This window comes from Anopheles ziemanni, chromosome X (assembly GCF_943734765.1).
Source record: "Anopheles ziemanni chromosome X, idAnoZiCoDA_A2_x.2, whole genome shotgun sequence".
NCBI classification, from domain to species: domain Eukaryota; kingdom Metazoa; phylum Arthropoda; class Insecta; order Diptera; family Culicidae; genus Anopheles; species Anopheles ziemanni.
The window spans coordinates 17,076,268-17,093,322 of NC_080707.1; the positions used below are offsets into that span (position 1 = coordinate 17,076,268).

Below are 17,055 nucleotides of genomic sequence, written 5' to 3' on the forward strand. Positions count from 1 at the left end.
AATCGTGTAAGCAAGGACGACACCCAAATGTACACAACAGCGCACTTGGTTGCTCGTCGCCGTGTGAGAAGGATAACTGTGTTTCCGTTCGATCAGCCGATCGAAAGTTGAAAGGACAAAACGAACACAACAGAGAGTCGAAAAATATATTGAAAAACAGTCTGCGGCTAGTAAAATCGGACGCTCGTAAAATCAGACGGTCTGCGGTCTTTTCGCAAGGCTACCAAATATTGACCTTTAATGAATACAGTTCTTTTCAATAACTCTTCCACTATACTATGTAAGTAAATTGAAAACGAATTTGTCCGATTTTACTTGCCTGTCCGCTTTTCGGGTCTGTGCGCACATTTTTGGCCGTATCTCAGTAAAACAAACGATTTTGATTCCGTCCTCCACTTACTTACATGGTGGAAGAGTTATTGTAAAGAAATCTATACGTTGAAGGTCAATATATGGTTCCGGGAATGCTGTGGGCTTGCGAAAAGACAGCAAACCGTTTCATTTTACGAGCGTCCGATTTTACTTGCTGCAGACTGTACATGCTTTATACATACACCTAGTCACCTAGAGCGTCGAGCACCTCAACCATCCCCTGTACGAGAGGACTGACTATCCACGTACGCAAAGGGAAAAAGTCTGGTAGGCCCGTAAACGGGCTGACATGACCAGAAGACGATCGTTGCGTCAACAACAAGAAGAAGACATACACCTAGTCACCAGAGCCATGTCATGATGATGATCCAACACGGACCGAATGTTCAAAACGCAAACGCTAACCTGTGCATAGGAGCTAAAAAGAAAAACCTAAGCGAATTGTGTCTATTAAGCTCATCGAAAGTTGTGTGTATCAACTAAACAAAACGGAATCAAATATATCTTCTTATAAAATTGGGTGGCGCGTGTTTGTAATTTCTTACGCCTTCTTTTTGTTTTATATACAATATCCAGCATCGGAGCGTTACGAGTTTGGCATATGAGAAATCGATTTAGGCCACGGGAGAAAAATTAACTAAAAATATAATACACCCGTTACCGATGCGGAGCGTCAACACCACGGAATGGACGACGATACTCATTGGTAACTGGCGTAAAAGAACACATTGGATCGAGCTGGGAACCATGGTACGCAGGATGGCATGGTGTATAGCATGGAGGCGCCAATAAAGACCATGCCGTGTGTACGCAATGGAAATCCGCCAGCTTCGCTAGCCACGAAGGAGGTGCAAATGTCGGTCATGGTAGGGAAAAGCAATGTCTGTCAAGCAGTAGCTCCCAAGCGGATGCCGGATGTGTGTTTAGCAGCGAATAATTTCTGCTCCCCCTCACTTGGCACCAGGTCGACCGATGGTGGACGGTACCGAGGCGGCAGCGGCGGCAGCCGCCCCATACCCGGCTGCCATCGCCGCCGCAGCCGCCGCAATCGGATTGGGATGATGCTGCGGCTCCTGCAGCTGCACACAGTTGACGGTCATGTTGGAGAAGTCGACAACGATCGGGGTCGAGATGACGTGATGGTTGACGTTCAGGTTGATGCTCTGCTGCTGCTGGTGGGCGGCGGAAGCGGATGCGTTAACCGCGACCGTTGCAACCGGTGCCGCCGCTACCGGCTGTTGTTGCTGCTGCTGATGCTGCTGATGCTGATGCGAGGCAGCTGGCGGAGCGTGTTGTCCTTGATGCGCCAGGTGATGATGGTATTGCGACTGTTGCGGTGGTTGCTGCGACGGCGGTGGCGCCTGTGGAGGATGCTGTTGCTGTTGCTGGTGCTGCTGCTGGTGCTGCTGCAGCAGATGATGATGGTGGTGTTGATGATGATGCTGATGCTGATGCTGGTGTAGATGCTGGTGCTGATGCTGGTGCTGGTGGTGCTGCTGCTGCAGCTGATGGAACTGATAAATCTGTTGTTGCTGGTGCTGATGCGACTGTGGTTGCTGTTGCGCTAGTTGTGGATGCGGTTGGCACGGTTGTTGCTGCTGATGCTGCTTATGATGGTGCATATGAGGAAGATGCTGTTGCGGTGGCTGCTGCTGCGGGTGTTGCTGTCCCGGGTGGTGCAGAGCGGACAGCATCGAAGCTAATGGAGCCGCCGCCGGCGCTTGTAAGGCTGGCGGACCAACACTAGCCGGATTGGCAGCAAGCGGCAGCTGATGGTGGTGCTGACGCTGCTGGAGATACTGCTGCTGGTGTTGCTGATGATGCTGCTGCTGCTGCTGCTGTTGCTGTTGCTGCTGGCGGTGCTGCTGTTGAAGCTGACCGGCAGTCATGCCAAACCCATTTCCACCCATCGGTACGATGGAAGAATGCTGCTGATGCTGCGGCGGTGGTTGCTGCTGCTGCTGCGTCTGATGCGGATGTGCATGATGGTGCAGATGGAGGTGATGGTTGGCGGATAGTGGTGTCGGCCCTGGTGGTAGACTAGGCGGCGGAGAGGTTAGCTGAGCAAGCGCCTGCGACGCTGCGGCAACCGCCGGCGATGGATGGTAGTGCTGTTGCGCTAGCATTGCGACGGTGGTTGCTGCCGCAGCTGCTGCCGCTGCCGCCGCCGCTGTCGCTGTCTTCTGCTGCTGCGGCTGCTGATGGCTACTGACTACGGGCTGATGAGGCTGATACGGTTGCGATTGCTTCTGTTGCTGCGTTTGCTTTTGCTGTGTTTTTTGCTGCAGCTTTGACGGATGCTGATGCACCTGCTGCTGTTGCTGCTGTTGCTGCTGCTGCTTCTGCTGCTTTGCTAGCGTCGGTTGCTTGTGCTGCGCCTGCTGTTGGTGCAGTTTCGACGAACGCTCGAGATGTGACTGTTGCTTTTCGCCAACCACCGGCTCCGGTGGCTGTGACGGTTTAACTGAGTTTGGATCATCCTGAGACTGATGCGATTGGTCGGACGAAAGCTGTTTTTGCAGGCGTGCTTGCTGCTGCTGCTGTATATGATGATGAGGTTGACTATATCCACCTTCGTGGATTTTGCCCACGACGTTGTTGGCTGGCATCGACACGGTTCGCTGCGACGGATTGCTCGGCGGCTGATGGTACATGCCAGCTGCACCGTCTGCCTTGGCACCGGTTAAAGTCGAACGGGTCTGTAGCCCCACAGGAACGCTACTGCCACCAGCATTAGACGTCAGTGGTTGCTGCTGCTGCTGCTGCTGTTGTGCGTGAGGAATCGACTTGCGTACCGAAGACGTACTGGCAATGGAAACTTCCCTTCCAACGACGTGCTGCATGGCAGCTGGTTTCGTACCACCACCCGAAGGTGCCATTTTCCCGTGAACAGTGGACTGGGACGCGGCCGTTGGAGAAACGTTCATCTTCATCGGCCTTGGCGTAACGCTAGCCGGTGGCTGTTGATGGCCGCTGGATGCCGCTTGCTTTGGTGTGGCAGAGGATGGAACAGTCATTTGCTTCAACACACCATCGATGGGTGCTGAAGAGGAGCAGCTGTTGCTTGCGGTGGCTGAACTAGTGCTGGTGGTGATGGTGGAGGCACCACTGCTGGAGGCTGTTGTATTGCTCAAGCTTGTGGAGCTTATCTGCCCGCTCGTACCGCTAGCGGCAACAGCATGTTCATGCTTCGACGGCTGCTGCTGCTCTTCCAGTAGCAACATTGTGGCGGACGAGGGAGCGCAGGGAGACCCGGCAGGCGCGGACAGGGTCTGCGCGCCAAACTCTACCGCATAGGGGCTGGGATGACCGTGATTACTACCGCCACTCAACTTTGCGCTATTACTGATGGTGCTAGTGTTGTTGCCACCTGCGGCGGAGCATTCGTTACTGGTGCCTGTGTTGTTGTTGGTGACCGCCGACGCAGCCGCCGCAGCCAGCATCATGTTCAGCTCCGAACCAATCGCATCTAGTCTTTGTCATTTGGAATTGAGAGCAGCGTTTATTTGTGACCATAGCTCCTTCTTGCACGATTTCGAGCTGGTGTCATTGGAAAGAGGGTGGTAAAGTAATTAATAATCGCATCAATCGCACCAATTGCCTCAACTGATCCCTACTCCAGCACGATTCCTCTTATCATATTGCAATGGTTTACCTACTGCCAACTCGCGCTGGCCTATTCCAAGCTATTATCAGCTGCACACTCTATTAAACGCGTTTAATAAACAATATACTAAAACTGAATCGAGTAACAAACAAAAAACCCGTGCTTTTGCTAACAATTATTTCTGACCTTAATCCAAACAACATCCCACTGATGATAAGGTGGTGGAATTTGTTGGATGGATGTTTGTAAAGTGAATAAATTATGTACAACAAGCATTGCCACTTTAAGTATATGATTCAAACAGTTAAAGTTGTTCACATTGCATACGATTGGAATGTCAGCTTAGCTTCGTCACCCTACTTTGTTTCTACAAGCACTGATTTGTATTAAAAATAAAAATATATAAATTGTGCAAGCAAAGTTGTTAATTGTACCGTTTGATTGACTGCAGCCAGTCCTTAAACTGTGCGTTTCCTTCCGGTGTGATCTGGAACGCGTTCCGCGCCGAAAGGATGGTGCTGGTGAAGTCCTCGTAGTCCGGCACGGTGAGGTGGTACAGCTTCTGATGAATGCATTGGAAATACCTGCGAAGGGCAAGGAAAGCGGATGAGTATAATGGTTTCGCCTGGAGGTGGTGGTGGACACTTACATGCTCTGGCACTTGTTCATGAGTGGCGTAAGCGCGGAGCGGAGATGCTGCATCACCAGGGCCGGGTTGTTGCGGGCCAGATAGTGGGCGGACTCGATGGCAACCTCGTGCAGCACGAATGGGCTGACGATCGAGTTGACGACGCAGATGCAGAACTGGTGCAGGTACTGCGTGCCCAGCTTCTTCGAGATGCGTAGCAGCCACTTGACGTCCTCGCCGTACGGCGGGTTGCGTGCGTACTTTGCCTGCGGTCGGTCGTCGTGGACGCGGCGCGCTAGTGTCTCGAGTGCCAGCATGCCGGCGTTGTACGTGGCCAGCAGATAGCGTAGCTGCGTCGGGCTGAACTGATGCGGATGGCGGGGCCTCCCTACGGGGCCACCGCTACCACCGCCGCTCGAGCTAGCCGATGAAGAGCCCACCGACGAGGGAGGCAGTCCACCACCGGCACCGCCGGGTAGGCCGCCACCTGCCGCCCCGGGTCCGTACGCGCCATATGGTGGTCCGGCGGGACACGACGACTGCGGGCGCATACTGTTGGCGCCGGGCATCGGGCCACCGGGTTGCGATGGTGAGGCTCCCGGAGGAGGAGCTCCGGGTCCGCCCACCCCCGGAACGACCTGCTGCTGCTGTTGAGCGGCTGAGTGAGCGGCTGCGGCTGCTGCGGCCGCTGCCGCCGCCACGGCTGCTGGCAGTTGCGCCATCTGGGGTGGCATCTGGGGGCCACCGACGGGCACGGATTGCTGCTGCTGTTGCTGCTGTTGTTGCTGCTGTTGCTGCTGCATGGCGACGGCGACCGCTGCCTGTGGGTTGCCGTAGTACTGCTGCAAGTTGGCCGGCATCGGACCGGCGCTCGTAGGTGGACCGCCGGGTGGTTGCACGGGAACGCCCTGGAATTGCGGTGGCGTACCGTAGCCCGGCGGGGGTGCTGGAACCCCGTGCGGTTGCATCGACTGGTAGGCCACGGCTGCCGCGGCGGCTGCGGCCGCTGCTGCGGCCTGTGGGTTCAGCGGGCCGGTCGGCTGTGCGTAGCCACTGGCACCCGGTTGGTGCGGTTGCTGCTGCTGTGGCGGTGGCGGTGGCGGAGGATACTGATACTGCGGCGGCGACGTCATGTACGCCATGGCCACTTGGTTGGCCGAGTACGGCATGTTATGCTGGTGGTGGTAGATGGGACCCTGGAATCCGTAGCCACCGTACGAGAGGCCAAGGGAGGCGAGCGCCGGATGTTGGTACGTTTGCTGCGGTCCACCGGCCACTCCGACCGGTGCCGTGCCGGGTAAACCGGCCGTGCCAGGGGGTTGTGCCGCGGGGCCACCCACATTGGCCGGACCGCCGAGCATACCGCCGGCGCCGGAACCGTCCGCACCGCCCGAGTCCATCAGCGACATGAGGTTCACGTTGAAGTAGTCGTGCTGCTCCTCGGGTTCCATCTCACCGCCGGGCGTGTTGCGCAGGTACAGCTCGTACCAGTAGCGCGACACCTGGAACAGCACCTCCGGATAGACGCCACCGCCCTTGGCCGCGTTCTCCACCGTGATGCAGGCGCGCTCGAGCATCCGGTCGCTCTGCTCCTTGCACTGCAGTATCGCGCGCTGGATCTCGTTCGGGTTGAGGGCGGCGGCGTGCGGCAACACCGACAGCGCCAGCTCGGCCGCCGGGTTCACCATGTTGCTGTCCCAGCCGCGGGACGACGCCCGGTCGGCCATGCCGGCCGCTTCCGGCGGCGTCAGGTGGCCCTCCCACGTGTCGATGAGGAAGGAGATGGCGGGCGCACCGATGTCCATCGCCTGCCCGATAATCCACGACACGTGCGACGAGTAGGTGCGCGACAGCCAGTTCGGGCTGACGCAGTTGTGCAGCCCGAGCGCGTACAACCCCAGCTGGAAGGCGCACATATGCAGGCCCCGGTGCGGACCCTGGTGGTTGGTGTTGGTCGACGCCTGCGTGAACAGCGACGTCGACGAGGTGCCGCCCGCCTTCGTGAGCACATTTTTCGCGAGCTCGAACATGAAGTGGGCGCTCGCCTCCGACGGCTGGTTGGGGATGGACGGGTACGCCCGCTTGCCCTTGTAGCGCGAGTCCTTCGAGCGTGTCGACGTCACCGACGACGTGGTAGTGGTGGTGGTCGTAGTGGTCGTTGTGCTTGTACCATTGCCTGTCGTGGTAGGGGCGCTCGTTGCCGCCGCGCTTGTCGTTGCTGTCGAAGCCGGTGTCGCAGCTGCTGCAGCCGCCGGTGTGGGTGGCGTCCCTCCGCTGGCCGAGTTACCGCTGCCTACCGCCGGCCCTCCGAGATTCAGGGCACCGATGGCCATCTCGATTTCGGCGCTGGTGCTGCTCTGCGGCCGACTACCGCTGGCGAGACAAAACTCCGCCCCTTGCACGAGATGCGGTGCTGCAGCGCTGGCGGCGGCGGCAGCGGCAGCGGCTGCGGCCGGTAGGTCCGCAGGGCTACTTCCACTGCGCGCGCCACCATTCCCACCCGCGAACGCCTGCAGATGCTGCTGTTGGTGATGATGATGACCACCAGCGCCGCCGCCGCCATTGCCGGCAGCCTCGTACTCGTCCATCCGCAGCTGCGACGTTTGGCTGCGCGTCGGCGGATTGTTCGAGTAGTAGGACGGCAGCAGCGGGGTCTTGATCAGCACGTGAATCTCGCGGTCGAGCAGCTTCTCCATGATGCGGCAAATCTTGCGCGGTTCGTCCTTGTAGTAGGAGAGCAGCGTGAGCGCGAGATCGCCCCGCTGGCGTCGGGTACCCTCGCACAGCAGCGGATGCTCAGCCTCGGACACGTTCGCTTTCAGGCCGAGCGCGGCGACGGCCGCCTCGAACCCGAGGTTTTCGTCCGTCGGGTAGCAGCACGAGTTGCTCATGACGCGCATCCGATTCTCACGCCCAATCACCGACGGCATGACGAGCGCATCGAAGATGAAGCTCGCCAGCATGATCGGCAGCAGGGCTTCGCCGCGCGACTTCAGCATACCGTCGCGCAGCTGCTCCGCCCGCTCGCGGATAATCTTCAGCTCGGGCTGACCGAGCGGGATGCGCTTGAGCAGCGCGAGCAGATCCGACTCCTGGTTCGCCAGCTTCACCTCGAGCGGCTTGGTGCTGGCGGGCGGGCGGGACAGCTCCAGCCCGAACAGGCACACGCGGAACGCGAGATGATAGTGCTCGGAGTTCTCCGCCAGCACCGTGCAGAGGAAGGCGCACTTGGACAGCGTGGCGGACGCGAGCACGCTCAGCTGGTGCGAGATCGGGTTGATGTTGTGCTTTTTGCCCTTCTTCTTGGGCGGCGGTGGCAGATCGATCATGAGGTTCGGTGGGTTGGCCAGCATCTCCTCCGCCAGCCGGACGCCCAGTGTGCACGCCTCCCGCCCGTGCCCGTGCGCGTGCAGCCCTTCGGCGCGGGCAAACAGAATATCCCACGCGTCCTCCGATGGTTTGATGTTGGAGAACACCTGCTGCTGCTTCGCATCGGACGATTGCTGCTGTTTGATTGATTTCGAATGCGCGCCGGCCGCACCGCCTCCCGGCTGTGGTGGCTTCTCAGCTGTAACGTCGGACGTCCCGCTGGTGCTGGCGGCGCACGGTTCCCCACTGGCGACACCCTCAGCCGGCGCACCATCCTTCGGTTGCCCTTTGGCACTGCTGTTCGGCTTTCCGTTGCCCCCGCTGCCGGTGGCCATGGTGGTGCTGGTCGTCCCGTCCACCGCCGATTGCTCGACCATGTTCAGCACCTCGTACAGCTTGATGTTGCCCGAGATTTCGTAGTTGTTCATGTCGTTCAGGATGCTGTTTTCGTTGCTCGACTCGCTGCTCGACAGCGAACCGGTGCTCTCGACCGCCACCGCCACCGCCGCCGCCGCCGCCACCACTGCCGCTTCCTCCTTCTTCTTTTGCAACAGATCGGCCGTGTTGGCCGAGCTGGACGACAGCGAGGTGGACGACGACGACGAGCTGGAGGATGAATTGCTTACGCTCAGCATCAGTGCGGTCGCGGACTCGGTGGCCGCAACCGCAGCAGCAGTCCCATCACCACCACCACCACCACTACTACTGTTAGCGTTACTATTACTGTTGGTGGAGGATTTTTCCTCGCCCGCTGGCGGCAGGTCGTCCTCGTTTTCGCAGAAACCTTCGCTACTGACGCTGGACCGGTTGCCTCCGCCGCTTGGCACATCACCGCTCCCGCCCGCCATCGCTGGCTGTTGATTGTTGGCGGCGTTGCTAACGCCCGCCAGATCTTCCGGGTCATTCGAGACGCTTGTGTTCGATGCCGGTGCCGCAGCAGCACCTTGATTCATCAACCGGTCCGGTACGCTGTCGCTGCTACTGTTGTTGCTGGTGCTCGAACCGGTCGAGCCGTACGGTCGGTCGCGGATGCCCCGCCGGCTGGCACCGGTGGTCGCTCCGGGCGCCAAGTTGATGCCGCGGCTACTACTGGGCGTTTCGGTCGTACCGACGGACGTCACCCGGCCACCCGCGGCCAACTCCGAAACCGGTGCGGCGACGCTCATGGCACTCGGTTTTGTCAGCCCGTTTAGTCCACCGCGCGTTACACCGGGCGCGACGACGGACGATGACGCACCTCGGCTGACCCCAATCGGACCGATCACGCTTCGGTAGCGGTCGGTGGCACTGCTGCCCAAAGTATGCTGTTGCTGCTGCTGCTGCTGCTGGTGATGGTGGCTGTGGTGATGGTGATAGTGATCACCATGGTAACTGTGGTGATGATGGTGGTGGTGATGGTGCGGCGTGAGCTGAAACTGCTTCACGTTGCTCTGCAGCACGGCCTGGCTCGAGTTGACCTGGCCCGGGCCGCTCGAGTCGCCGCGCGTCTCGCTGTTCTGCTTGAAGCAGGTGAACGGGCAGTGGTACATCGGGTTGGTGTCCTGTGTGTGCGTGACGCCCTCGATCGGGTAGTCCTCCCAGTCGAGGTAGCACGCCTCGATGGCCGGCTTGAAGCCGGCGAACAGCTCCGCATCGTTGCGCAGGTTCTGCTGCTGCTTGCTGCTGTGCGACGAGGACGCCACCAGGTTCTTCGCCACCCGGTCCAGTATCTTCAGGTGCCAGGTGGTGAACTGCGCGTGCAGCATGTCCCGCTCGTCCGGCGCCAGGCCCGGGTTGAGGGCGGCCAACCGCCACAGCACGACGATCTCGTCGCACAGCGAGGCGCACGCGTGCTGCGTCGCGTTCGAGTTGCTGTGCGTGTTGCCATGCTTACCGCCGCCGCCGCCCCCGCCGCCCCCACCGTGCCCGTTCGAGCCAACCAGCAGGGCGAGCTTGATGTTGAACCACCACACCAGTATCTGATCGCACGCCATCACCTCCTCGGTGAGGATCTCGAGTAGGCGGACCGCGTTCCGGTCGCACCGGCGGTACATCTCGCGCACAATCGACAGCAGGTTCCACATGCCCTCCGGCTCCCGACCCCGCAGCGGCCGCAGCAGCGAGCTCCACTCGGCGGCAGCCGGCGGTGCCGAGTTGGTCAGATAGTTTACGTCACTGAACACCATCGGTGTCGGCAGGCAGAACTTGATCAGGATCTTCTTGATGTTGTCGTGCAGCGTCTTCTCGTCCAGGTACCAGTTCGTCTGGTCGTTGACGGAGGCACCGGCGGTCGGATCGGGCGCCCCGAACACCGTGTTGATCGTCGTCGGCTGCGAGCTCAGCAGCTCGTCGAGCAGGCGCTGCGCGAGCGGCAGTATCGACTGCGACTGCTCCGCTATCAGATATTGAGCAAACTTCTGCAGCTGTTCGCGGTGCAACCGCGACAGCGACTCCGACACCGGCGCCCGGAGGCTCACTTTGGTAGGCTGCGGAAGGAAGGAAGGAAGGATAGCAAAAGCGGGTCAGATGGCTTGCCAAGGGGTCAAATCATCACCGTTCGCGCACGACTTACACAATGGATCCGGTAGAGACAGACGGCGACGACGTGCGAGCACCAGTAGGCGGTCGGCTGGCAGGTGCAGTTGCACGACGATATCCGCCGCCGGTCGAACGTGACCGCGACGTTGAACTGGTTGCGCGGCTGCGTCACGACGACGGTCGCCGACAGGTGGAAGCCGATCTGCAGCGGGTCCTTGACGGCCCGGCTCTTGAACAGCTGCTCGCCGCGATGAAACTCGTCGGCGGAGCTGTTCGCTAGGCACGAGTACAGCCGGATGTCCTCCTCGTTGTCCGGGAAGCTCCAGAAGGCGATCCGCAGCTGCATCTGCTCGGGCACGGGCGGGTACAGGTTCTCGCACAGCTCGAACGGAATGTACGAGGCGACGCAGCGCGCGGCCAGCTCCGTTAGCGACGTCGGTTCTGCAATGGACCACATAGCGCCAACCAATTAGTATAGCGTTAAGGACGTTCCGTCACGACGCGCACAGATCTTCCTCACGACTTTGTGTATCTCGAAAAGACAAGTGTGAACCACCCACACACATTGTGCCAAATTGCACGGGCGTGTGAGAAACTCATTATGTAAGGCATTACAGCCGATGCCTCCAGACTTTAAGGCATCTCTTAGCTCTTCAACATTTGTCTTTAAGTCATCTAACGCATGGCTTTGACACGCAATCATCTACTTTCATCTTTAGTCGCAAATAGACAATAAATCAGAGTATTGTGGTTGTCCTAGATAAAAAAAATTCTAACTACAATAAACACAAACAAATCAATGCTTCCAAACTTTACGAGTAAACTTATTGCACATTTAACAATTACGTTATGGTTGTTAGGGATGTAAACGTTATGTTTGTTTCCATTCGTTGGCGTACTTACTTTTCCAATTTTGGACATTTACCAAGTTAATAGTTTTGCATAACTTTCTTTTATTATAGAATTTTCCGTATGATTCTAGAGTTTTTTTTATTACCAACAATAATGTTCATCTTTACATACATGTCAAATACTATTTTTTACATACGGCTCATCAGACAGAATCTGACAAGTCAGAGACAAACTCGGACGCGTTCATGCCCCCTTTCAATCATGGATGGGGTAGGCAACAACAACTGCCAACAACAACATAGTTTCCTCGTTTTCGCCGACTTCATTATTCCGGCCAACCGGAACTAGGTTCTTGGATGCCTCGGAGGCATCATGCGTTTGATTGATACATTGATTGGTTGGTCATTGGTTGATCGTTGGTTACAGCTGTGAAGTTGATTCCTAAAAGGTTGGTTCCTAAAAACAAGATCGCAATTTCTCTCCGGTTCACGAGGAAGATATGAACCTACTCTTTTTCTAGCCCGTATCCAAATGAGTTATATCCGTATCCAAATGAGTGCAAAACCCCAATGCCTCATGAAGATATCGGGGGAGTAATAGACAGATATTGGGAGCAAAACAGACTAGGACTGGGACTTGGATCAACAACACACCCTTACCTCCGTCAGCCGTGCGGCGGCTAAAGCTGCCCCCGAACGAGTTCGTCATGCCGGCCGTCGGTTTCTTCCAGCCCCGCCAGTTGTTGCACACACTCTCCGGCTCCGAGCTCCAGCTGCACAGTGAGTCCTCCTCGAAGCGGTCCGAGTCCTCGAAGCTGAACCGATCGCACTCCTCCGCGTTCGGGTTGTTGTTGCTGTTGTTACCGTTGTTGTTCTGCTGCTGCTGCTGTTGGTTGCTCTGGTTCGCGCCATTGTTGGCGTTATTCGCCGCATTTCCAGCGCCGCCACCACTACCACCACCAGCCGGTCCATTATCTCGTCCACCGGAGGGTTCGATGCGGTTCCATTCGCCGATACCGCCGTCCGGCTCGTTGTTATTGCTGTGATTGTGCTGATGATGGTGGTGGTGCTGCTGGTTCTGCTCCTGCTGCTGGTGATGGTTGTTGGAGGAGGACGAGCCGGACGGGGGGTTCGGCCCACCAGCCGACCCACTGTTAGCCGGTGCAACCATTCCGTATTTCTGTTTCTTGCAGTCCTCCCCGTTAGTTTTGCAGCATCACCTTGCGGGCGAGTTCTCCACTTGCCACTTGCGACCGTGCTGCTGCTCCTGCTGGAAGTTCCAGCACTTCGGATCAATTGGTGAGATCTACCTGAACGATATAAGCAAGCTGTGCGACTCTGCCGGAGGTCAGATCGGTCCAAGTCGACTCCTAATCACACAGGATCACTTTCACACACTAGGTCTTTGTTATAGGTTGTCTTTTGTTACTTCACATACACTCTCTTGCTTCAGTCTCTTGCTCTCTCTCTCTCTCTTTTTGTTATCTGCTCTCCCAACACACTGCACACACTTCACTAGCATTCGCAAAATCGTCCTTTTCGTTGGGCGTCCTTCCCTGGCCCGGGGAGGAGTAGGCCTTAAACACCACTAACCGAATGACGCCGAGTGCTTCCTTCCCCGGAATCGAGGGCTCCAGCTGCTCCTGGGAGTCGTTCACAACCACCAATCACAACCAGCAGCTAGCGATGAAGTGAGACGGTTCTGCCCGCTGACTCCAATCTGTTCCTTCCGGTGGAGTTGGACGAGCGCCACACACCGAGGGCGGGAGAGCTGGGTTTACAGTAGCTTTCTGCTGGCCAGAGCTGCCTGCCTGCCTGCCTGCTTGCGGATGGGTGGGAGGGTGTACTGTCGCATGTGCACATCCACAAACACGCTGGAATGCTGCAAAGAAATGGGGAAAACACAAGACACAGGGAACGGAGTTAGAACCATGATGATGGGAGTGGAAAACGATTCCATAAATCTGTTTATAATAGCACCGAGTATTGCTGGAGCATAGGCACTCCGCTCCATCTCTCTCGGATTCCAAACCGGGAGCCCCGAGTCGATTGGCGCCAGAGTGTGGCCCAACTTCCGGCGCGACTAATATTCAGGGAAGCTGCAGCTGCGGGTAGTTTTCCTACCCATCGGAGAACAATCGCGCACACACTGTTGATGGTCTAAAAATTCGCTTGCCACGCAGATCCGGGACCAAGAATAAACCTCTAAACAACGCACGCACTGTTCAAGTATCGGCGTAAAGGCATCATTCGTTTTGTGGTTGGATTTCATGGCAAACTTAATTGCTGTTTCTCCTGCATCGTGTCACGCTCCGTGCGTGGTAAAATATTTCGCTAGAGCATAGGCACAGCACACAGCACAGCCAGTGATTTCGATCTTGCTGACGAGTGTTCTCCAGTATCGATGGATGTTGACATCAGTTTTGTATACAAAACGGGATAATCGGACAATCCGCTGCCATTGTAACCCAACCCGTCGTGTTTTTTGGACTGGTTCTTCCGTGCTCGCCATACACATTCACTAGAAATCAGAGCTAGCCATGATGGTGCGAACGCATCTTGGGAAAAGTTGCTTCTAGAACATTCGAACGCAACTTCCAGTGTCCCATTTGTGTACTCGATACTATCGAACCTTCTTCTCAAGCGTGTGTGTGTGTATGTGTGTTGTGCATTCAGGGATATATTTGCCCGGAGTAATGATATGTGTTGTGTTTAGAAATAGTTTAAGGTTGCGCTGTGTTGCCAACCTTCAAGTAACCTGCAACTGCCGGGCTTGGCAGGTAAACCTGGACGAACTCCCACATGCATTCATCAAGAACCACATTTTGTCCTTTTTTCAACAAACACACACACACACACAGACGCTGCTTCCTACTAGATTACTGCACGCAATGGCCAACCTCCTGCGAGGGAGAAAGATCTGCTCACACTTGCTATGTTCGGGTGTCCCATGGGATGTGTCCCAAACGAAGCTCGAGTGTTTCGAGAGTGAGAGAGAATCCCATCAGATGATCGCAGAGACGTACACAGAGCAAAACTGGTAACCTAAAATAGTTGATACAAAGCAACACACCACAGACAAAAAAGAACAATCAAAAGGATGATGCAGATGATGAAAAGCCGTTTCTGCTCGGGAATGGCGCTCGGATCCAGAACACCAGATCCAGATCACGCACTCGGCAAGAAAGTTTGACAACATTGATTGGATGGATGCTTCGGCCCGAAGGGTCTGGCTCGTCCTTTCCGACATCAACAACAAACACATCCATACGCATCGAGAAGGACGCCTGAGAGTATGTGTGTGTATGTGCTAGGGGAAAGTGAACAAGAGAAATGGGCCTAATAATTTTCGATGGTAAAAACTGATACCAATGCGTACAACGAATAAGAAAACTTTACCCAAAAGGTCGTAGTACCTGACATATTTTACCCAACATTTTCAATGACAGCTCAAAAATGTACCGAAAAATAAAACAAATCTGAGGTGGGTGCTTCGACCGTCTCCTCTTTCTTTCTCACCTTCATACGGATTTTCGCTTTGTGTGGTGCAGTTTCGAAGGAGAGCATTCTTTGTAACAAAACACCAGGTTGTTTTCCAGTGTGGAAAACGTCAAAGAAAAGCGTTCCGCTTCCCGAATCTGTATCTGTGACCTTTGCTTGCACCCATTCGTCCTTCATAGGCCAACTTTGCAGAACTTCTCTTAACCCTTAAAGCCCTCCTGGTAGGTAAAGGTGAGGAAATGTGCTGCGGTGTTGGAGTATTGGTGTATGATAGTTCTAACCAGTATAAACAAAACCTATAACGACAAGAAAAGGACTGGATAGTATTTTATATTTCTTATTGAACGGCAAAAACTGATTGTCCAATGTTATTAGCTAGTTCTGAGTTTGCTAACATATGTTCTACTTTGATGTTGAGCATCAGCGAAATGTTGTGCGCAAGTTGCAACTTACATTGAAATACCAAATCAAAATAAACATGCTAAATACTGAGGTTTGGCCGGAGAAGCATCGTCGTTAAGACAGTTGTGGTTGGGTTTTATGATACATTTAGTTTATTTTTCTCCCTCATGCGTCAGATCTCAAATCAAATTTTTCTCTTCTTGTGCAACGGCACGCACGCATCTTGCTGACGAGAAGTTCCACGGATGTTGACATCATTTTTGTATACAAACCGAGAAAATCAAACAATCCACTGCCATTGAAGTCGGACACCCGGTTTCAAAAGTGTTAGCAACATATTCCCTGGAACTCAAAGTTTGCCTTGATGCTGCGCACGACTTAGGACAATCGAACAACATTAATCCAATTGTGTAATCTACAGTTTGGAAGGGTTCCTTAAGTAGTAATTATATTTTTGGCATCAGCGATAGTTCCTACGAAAACTGTAGCGTGTATTCAAACGACGAATAAGTTAACGAAATGTTAACAACATAAACATTTTGAAAAGCATTGCCGACACGCCACTTTTTAGGAACCGTTAAGGGTTAAGTAAAACAAAATCCTTAATTTCTAACACACTCGCAAAACTACTAGCTCTCTTTCTCGTTTCATTTTCCTGCTCTCTCGCTCTCTTAGTTTTCCTATCAATTTACGGGTCATGCGTACTTCTTGAGTGAGAGCATACAGATGATTATTTTCTGGAGGGATGCCGAAAAGGACATTCCATATACCCTCTACTGCTGGTGTTTCCTTTAAGAAAAGGCGGCGGTGAAAACCTTTCTCTGGCTCGGAAACCCCCGCACTCGGGGAGCGCCAAAAGGCTGTTTCTGTAAGTAAACGTTCGGAAAATCCAGTGAAAGAAAAGTCGAATGGGAGAGAAGGAGAGAGAGAGAGAGAGAGAGCGATAGAACAAATCTAAATATAGGCAGAGAACAATCCACAACACAAAACCCTCCCAACACAACAAAGGCAGAGAACGACAACAACTTTTCGACTGGCGATTTTGGTTGGTCGCGATGTGTTTTCGAAATGGGGAAATGCTTTCACCCTTGCATCGACTCTCGTCCCCACAATGGGAGAAAGGAGGTTAAGGGGTGGGGGAAAGGGCTTCTGTGACAAAGCAGAGCTCGTAAGCTGAGGTTTTGTTAAGAGATAACTAACGAACTTCAAACCGAGGAGTCGGCGTGCTCCTGTGTCGCCTATTCTGGGTTTGTATTGGCCAAGTTTCTGAAAAATCTGGAAGGAAGCAACCACATTCACGATGGGCTGCTACATCTTAGAACTATTGCTTCAACTAACCTTATGTGAAGGACGTCTCGAACGTTCAAAGACTTTTTTCAGCAGGAAGATGTACACATGGTTCTTTGCAGCATCTACCCTCACTTCCTCTGTTTAGGAGTTGCCTCGACAGTTTTAGTCATTCAAGGGACGCGGAAAGTAGACTTACACTCTCTACACGTCAAAGGTCAACAAACTCAGTTGTTGCATTCTATTTGAATCTTTTACAAACCATGCAGGACTTATAAAAAGACAATCAACCAAGGTAAGGTAAGGTAAGTTGTAATGTCTGAGAGTATATTAAGGGTTTGTTTTACAAATTGATAATAATTCATCGATAATAATAAATTGATGAAATTTAGTTTGAAATCCTTCTCTAACGTTCGTATGAACTTGGTGGTCGAATATCTAATAAGAAGTGAAAAGGGAAATGTTTATTTTGGCATGCGTTCAATTGTTTCCTTCCGCACACATTGTTTTCAAAACAAAGG

General features: G+C 54.5%; 2 protein-coding genes across 2 annotated transcripts; both read right to left on the reverse strand.

The window, feature by feature from the left end:
* Positions 1–1,072: 1,072 nt before the first annotated feature.
* LOC131291206 (transcription factor SPT20 homolog) lies at positions 1,073–3,818 on the reverse strand. Its single transcript, XM_058320398.1, has one exon. It carries the CDS (start codon positions 3,816–3,818, stop codon positions 1,323–1,325), a length of 2,496 nt encoding a protein of 831 aa, XP_058176381.1. The 3' UTR covers positions 1,073–1,322.
* Positions 3,819–3,851: 33 nt separating this feature from the next.
* Positions 3,852–12,607, reverse strand: LOC131290888 (zinc finger SWIM domain-containing protein 8 homolog). The gene is made up of 6 exons (XM_058320074.1): positions 12,005–12,607; positions 10,528–10,934; positions 9,089–10,441; positions 4,629–8,830; positions 4,414–4,563; positions 3,852–3,912 (listed from the first exon to the last, which is right to left on the reverse strand). Exons 1-6 carry the CDS (start codon positions 12,513–12,515, stop codon positions 3,852–3,854), a joined length of 6,684 nt encoding a protein of 2,227 aa, XP_058176057.1. The 5' UTR covers positions 12,516–12,607.
* Positions 12,608–17,055: the final 4,448 nt, after the last annotated feature.